Source organism: Charadrius vociferus, unplaced genomic scaffold (assembly GCF_000708025.1).
Source record: "Charadrius vociferus isolate BGI_N301 unplaced genomic scaffold, ASM70802v2 scaffold643, whole genome shotgun sequence".
NCBI classification, from domain to species: domain Eukaryota; kingdom Metazoa; phylum Chordata; class Aves; order Charadriiformes; family Charadriidae; genus Charadrius; species Charadrius vociferus.
The window spans coordinates 1,961,544-1,967,655 of NW_009647512.1; the positions used below are offsets into that span (position 1 = coordinate 1,961,544).

At 45.5% G+C, this 6,112-nt stretch overlaps 1 protein-coding gene across 1 annotated transcript in view; it reads left to right on the forward strand.

The window, feature by feature from the left end:
* The window catches only part of ARHGEF4 (Rho guanine nucleotide exchange factor (GEF) 4), a 12,769-nt gene extending 9,072 nt beyond the window's left edge, over positions 1–3,697 (forward strand). Inside the window, exons 7-10 of the mRNA XM_009880776.1 lie at positions 97–228; positions 1,304–1,547; positions 2,245–2,322; positions 3,540–3,697. Coding sequence (XP_009879078.1) covers positions 97–228; positions 1,304–1,547; positions 2,245–2,322; positions 3,540–3,697 — 612 coding nt within the window. The remainder of the gene's footprint in view (positions 1–96; positions 229–1,303; positions 1,548–2,244; positions 2,323–3,539) is intronic.
* Positions 3,698–6,112: the final 2,415 nt, after the last annotated feature.

Consider the following 6,112-nt stretch of genomic DNA (forward strand, 5'->3'; position numbering starts at 1 on the left):
CACCCAAGCTGAGGGTCTCCTGTGAGACTGTGGGCTTATTTCTTCTCCCCTGTTTTCAGATGGCTGAGACCAACCTGTTCTTTGTGCTGTTCTCAGGGTGAAGACGTCCTAGTAAGAAGCTCAGAACTCATCTATTCCGGGGAATTAACCAAAATCTCCCACCCTCAAGCCAAGAGCCAACAGCGGATGTTCTTCCTCTTCGATCACCAGCTTGTCTGCTGCAAGAAGGTAACCTCACTAGCCAGGCACAAATGCTACCTATTACAATGCTAAAGAATTTGGGTAAATGCCCTCTCTACGCCTTTGTTTCCTTAATACTTCCTGGCATCACGTGTGCTTCTGGCACAGAGATCTTTACACGCATTTGTTGCAGTCTTTTCTTTGACATCCTGGTGTGTTCTGTGCCCCTGACTGCAGCAATAAGCTACAGGAACTAAGTACTGGCCTAATTCTTACAGCAAGAGAGGAAGGCATTGCACTGCTAACCCTATGGTTAATGCATGCGTTTATTTTACACAACAGAAGTAGGAGCATTGTCACACATTTTCTTGTATGTATGTTTTTTTTTTTCCAACTGCACTGCCATGTGAGATAAATACCATATTCAGAAGGTAACTGCAGCTTTGATGAAAAGCTGTGGGCCTTGACAGTCAATAAGACCATATTAACCTTGCAGGTAAGTCTGTATGTACAGGCCATGCTGTTTTTCAGAACCTAAGTAATAAAAGAAATCTTCCTTCATAAAACAAATTAAAGATAGCTTCCATTGGAATGTCAGAACTGAACATGCCAGGGTTTTTTTGCATAATACCTGGCATACAGGTAGCTCCAGGTAACCCTCACTGTTTTACCACTGCTCTCAGATTTATTTTTCATTGTCAATACAAAACCCCAAAGCTAATTAGGATTTTCTTGGCTTTCTAACTGGGCCTGTAGGATTCAAATACTATCTTCTGACATGGGCTTAATGAGGATTTAGGATCATGTGTAATAACAAACACAAGCATGCTTCTCATTCAGAGCTCTTCAGGGCAGCTGACATCCCACAATGGTAGGTACCAGTCTATCCTGACCCCACCAGTAGAAGAAACCACACAATTCCCCTCATTGCCAACAGTGTCAACAGGAACTTAGCACTCTGCAATTCCATAGATTCAAATCCAGTTTCTATTTTTTCTTCTAGGACTGTAGTGACTGCCAAGAAGATTAAATACTTAATCATATCAAAGAAAATTAATGTTTAAGGAAAGAACAGGACAGGAAAGAGTAACATCTGTATGAGTTTCTGTGATCTCTCTTACAGGACCTTCTGCGCCGGGACATCTTGTATTATAAAAGTCGGATCAGCATGGATGATATGGAAATCCTGGATGTAGAAGATGGGAAAGACAAGGACTTCAATATCAGTGTGAAAAATGCATTTAAGTTGCACTGCCGAGACACTGAGGAAGTGCACTTATTCTGTGCAAAAAAGCCTGAGCAGAAACAGCGCTGGCTGAAGGCATTTGAGAATGAAAGGAGACAGGTTCAGCTCGATCAGGAGACAGGTATGGAAACAGCAATGCTGTGAAACAGAGGTGGTTTGTGGTTTTTTTTTTTCTTTTTTTTTTTCTTTTCTTTTTTTAAGCACTAGCCAATGCATAGGAGTGAAAGGGCAGGGAAGCCAGTCCATGCTCCAGACCAGCTCTGGGCTGCTGAATTGCACATTCTGAATGAATCTGTGCAATTAAAAAAAACCCTGCAGTATGTCCTCAGGGAGGCTGATGTGTCTTTAATGAGTTCAGACAGGGCTGACAAAATAGTCAATACATTGCATACAGCTTCCATTATTTTGCAGTACAGTGTGAGTGCCCAACTTGGCAAGATCTATACAAAACATGTTCAGTCAAGGGTTGTCATTGTAAGAGGGTTTTCATTGTTTTGTCCAAATCCTGCTTAATTCAGACTTGTGTGACCTAATGAGATTTGAACTGTAACTGGCATGGACTGGCTTCTTCACCCAGCATAGCATGGGGGGGTGAGCAGGCAGTAAACCTTGCATGAGAGGTAGCGAGAATTGTGCAGCGCAGCACAGGCTGGAGGGAGCGGTATGTGCCCCTTCCAGCTTTGGGAGTACTTCTAGCTTGTGACCTCTCACCCGGGGCATTTTCCTACTCCTGTATTTCCCTTACTATCTATTCCAGTGTCTTCCCATGAGGTATAAAGTGATGACTTCCTGCTGACAAACTCTATTTTATCTTCAAGGTTTTTCAATCACAGAAGTGCAGAAAAAGCAGGCCATGCTGAACGCCAGCAAGCAGCACCATAGTGGGAAGCCTAAGGGTGAGTCACACCTGAACATATAAATGTGCTAGAACTGGGGGTAGGGGGTGGTTCTATATTTACTATATAGAAATAGCTTCACTGAAGTGGCATTACCAAACTTTCGAGAAGGCTGGATGGTGAGCTTAGATGTGACAATCTGCAGTATAGCTCCTGGTAGATTGAGACAGCTGGACTCAGGAAACTATTCCTAGGAGAGCAATTGCTGAGTTCTGTGCCAGAAACCACAGTTACGTACAAGCTGGCAGCTTCTGTTCAAAGGCTAGTTGCCAGCCTTGCCCTAGACGCCAGGCTCCCCAAGCAGTATGGCATTCCCGCTGTGAGAAGACAAGATTAAGTTTTGTACTAATCCCCATGATGCAAAAGGGTCATAAAGGTCACAGCAGCAGGGACTGTTCCTGCCCGGGCAGTTGTGCCTGTGGAAGATGCATTGAAACCTGTGATTTTGGCAGAATGCCATGGGTAGGTACCACGCTCATTGACAGAGCTGCTCGTTAAACCTTTAAGAGACAAGGAAGATTTAGCACCAAGCAACAGAAAGTTCATGTGCCCACAGCACTGTCAGCCGAAGGTTCCTGCTACCCCATTTTGTGATGCCACCACCCCTCTATATCCAGAGGGGGAGATGTCACTTGTTTTCCTCTGGACCCAGAGTGAGGCAACCACTTCTTCTTGGTGGTACCAGCCAGCAATGAAATGCTACCCAAGTGTCCAGTAAGAAAGCTTGGCTAAACTTCAAAGTAAGTCTGAAGTAAGATTTGGCTGCAAACAGAGGGAAGTCCGTAAGGAGGCCAGAGCTCTCTAACACAGCAAAGTCCTAGGGGTGAAGCAGTACAGGAGACCCCCCCAAGCCAGCCCTGTCTGCAGGCTAGGCACTCACCGGTGTGACTCAGAAATCCAGGGCAGGATGTTGTAACAGGCAACAGAACCACAAGCACATCAGCTGCTTCTCTCAAAACCTCAAAAGGCAGCACTTAATTTGTCACAAATGATGAGCTACAGCTATTTAGCCCTGTTGACAGAACACCTGTCAGTTATGCATCGTACTTCTGGGACTTCTACAGCATCAACTCTAATCCTAAAAAGCAGTGCTGAAACTAAGGGCAATACTAACACAAACCCAATTCACTCCCCTGCAGCTTTAACAGGGACTGGGCAAGGGGTGGGGAAGGGAGCTGTGCTCCACTAACATGCTTCCCATCTCCTCCTCATCACAGCTGTCACCAGGCCATACTATGACTTTCTGATGCGTCAGAAGCATCCCACCCTGCCTACTACGCTCCCTCAGCAGCAAGTCTTCATGCTGGCAGAGCCCAAGCGCAAGCCCTCGAACTTCTGGCAGAACATCAGCAGGCTGACACCCTTCCGGAAATAAGGGCAGCCCCATGTTTGTGCCTGAACCCCTTCTGAGAAAGCACTTTACCCGTCAGTCCTGGGAAGTGGAGCCCAGGTTCTTCTAATCCTTTGTTTACAGAGGATGGCACATGTGCTCCTGCCTTCCCTATTTATTTTGCAGACCGACTGCACTGGCTCTGAGGTGAGACACTGCATGTGAGCTTGCACACACGTGTTCATCTGTGCCAGTCCCATCGAGCCAGCCTTGCACAGCGCCCGAGAGGCAAACTTCCAGGACGAGATCACAGGAGGGGGCCTGACATGCTTCATCTGAAGAAATTTTGCTTGTCAGCTGTGCTTTGACTCACTCCTTCCCGCTGAGAACACTACTGCTGTCTGGCAGCTGTCAGAGCAGGGATGGCAGCTGATACACCTGCTGGCTCCGTGTCCACTGACGTGCTCAGAACAACAGTTCAGAGTCACGGACATGATACATTTTTCCATAGAGGGATAAACCCTTCTCCTCCGCCCACCCCCACTCCCCACGTTTCTCAGAGACATGATCCTCCTACACACGTCTAACTAATTCAGTTGGCCTTTGCAGGCACTCAGACGAGACAACAGTGAGTATTGCACTGTGACCTTTTCCTTTCCTTTAGTTCGACACCACTGATGAACTATATAGTACATTAAACTGTGCCAATCGACCTGCAGCATGAGTAAAATTCAAGAATCTCTCTAGTGGGTTTGAGTTACCTAAGTTAGAGAAAAATGTGCCTACTTAATACCATACTCAATTCCTTTGATTCTTGTCTCTCCATCATTCTGCCATATTTCCTGGCCAATGAAAATGCTCATTGTTTGTAATGTGTTTATTTATGGTAAAAATCAGAACTGTGTATTTTGTAAGTCTGTAATTGTTCTTGTCAGATGTTGTTAACTTGATGCCTGTTTTGTCTATTGGGTTTTTTGTTTTTCTGCATTGTTGGTTTGTTTTTGTTTATAATAAGAAAGGTCAATAATTGCAAACCTAGCTCCCAGAAGTCAAGAGTCTACAGTTCAACTATGAAAGACTAAACCCATGATTATTATGCAAACTCCCACAGACCCTCAGTTCAAGGGGTAGTAGTACTACAGGTTTTTGACACCTTTAAAAAATGGAAAGCCACTTTAAAATGCCTAGATTTGGTATTACGAAAGAACCTCACTTTAAGTACCCAAGTTTCAAACTGTGGCCAAAAAGAATTAATTTAAACCTTGGATAGGAAAAGGAAAGATTTGCCTTACCATAGTGAGAGTTAGAAGCCATACTGACTGAATTCCCTAGCTTAGGAGACATCCTGTGACTTTGGAAGGAAGATGACTGCTCATTCCAACATGATGTTAGCGTGAGTGAGCACCGACTGTCTGCAGAGCTCAGAAATCAGTGTTTGGTGATGCTATAGCTGACCACAGTCTGGTCATCCAGGGATATCTGAATTCAGTAGCATGTACCAAGTCATTCTTGCACTATATCTTCCCCCCAGACCAGGGGCAACATTTAATTTCATAAAGAAACTTGTGAAAGTGACTCTCAGCCTGTGTTTGTCTCCAACATGTCTATCTCTGTGAACCTGTTTCTCTTCAAATCACTGTAGAGATTCTGCTCTCGGAGCTTAAAAAGTGACTGCTGATCAGTAGACACCACGCTAGAAGGTTACCCTCAGAGCTGCCATCTTTCAGATGGAAGACTGGTGAAGCAGAGACTGTACCAGAGATGTGCTGGGCACTTAGAACACTGATCAAGTTCACAAGTCACCAGCTCCCAAATTCCTGAGAGTTGCGCAAATGGAAAACATGTCTAGGAAATGTCAAAAGCACTGCATGGGCTGCTCAAGCCCACTTTGAGCAATACGGAATTAAAGAGAAACAGCAAGCACCAAGAAGTAAGAAACATACTTGAAAGAGAACCCAGCCTCTCCTCCTGGGGCCTGCGCAGCCTGCAGCCTGCTCCCCTGCCCTTCTTCCTGGGAAAAGGCACAACTCCATGCACTTCTCCTAGGCAGAACCATATGTGACATCACCATTCAATGTGGTCCTACAGAGAATGGTGACCAAAACCCAACAAAAACCCCCAAAACTTCCCTGTCATGCAGAAGCACAAGAGATGTCTACCCATGGAAGGTTTAGCCCTCCCCACCCCCATGTCACCCCCATGCAACAGAGAAATGTGGGGCTTAACCAACCTGGCAGCGGGGCCTTGAAAGGCGGTCTGACTGCCTCACAGTGCCCTGAACCAGCACAAATGATTACAGGTCTGGTCTGTCACCTTTCAAAAAATGCCTCTTTAATGGCATGCAGCAGTTGGGAAAAGAAGCCAGTGAGACAGTGCAGAAATGGCCTTCAAACAGTGCACAAACAGGTGTGGTTCATTAAAACTGGGAAGGGGAAAACAACAACAAAAAAACCCACCCCA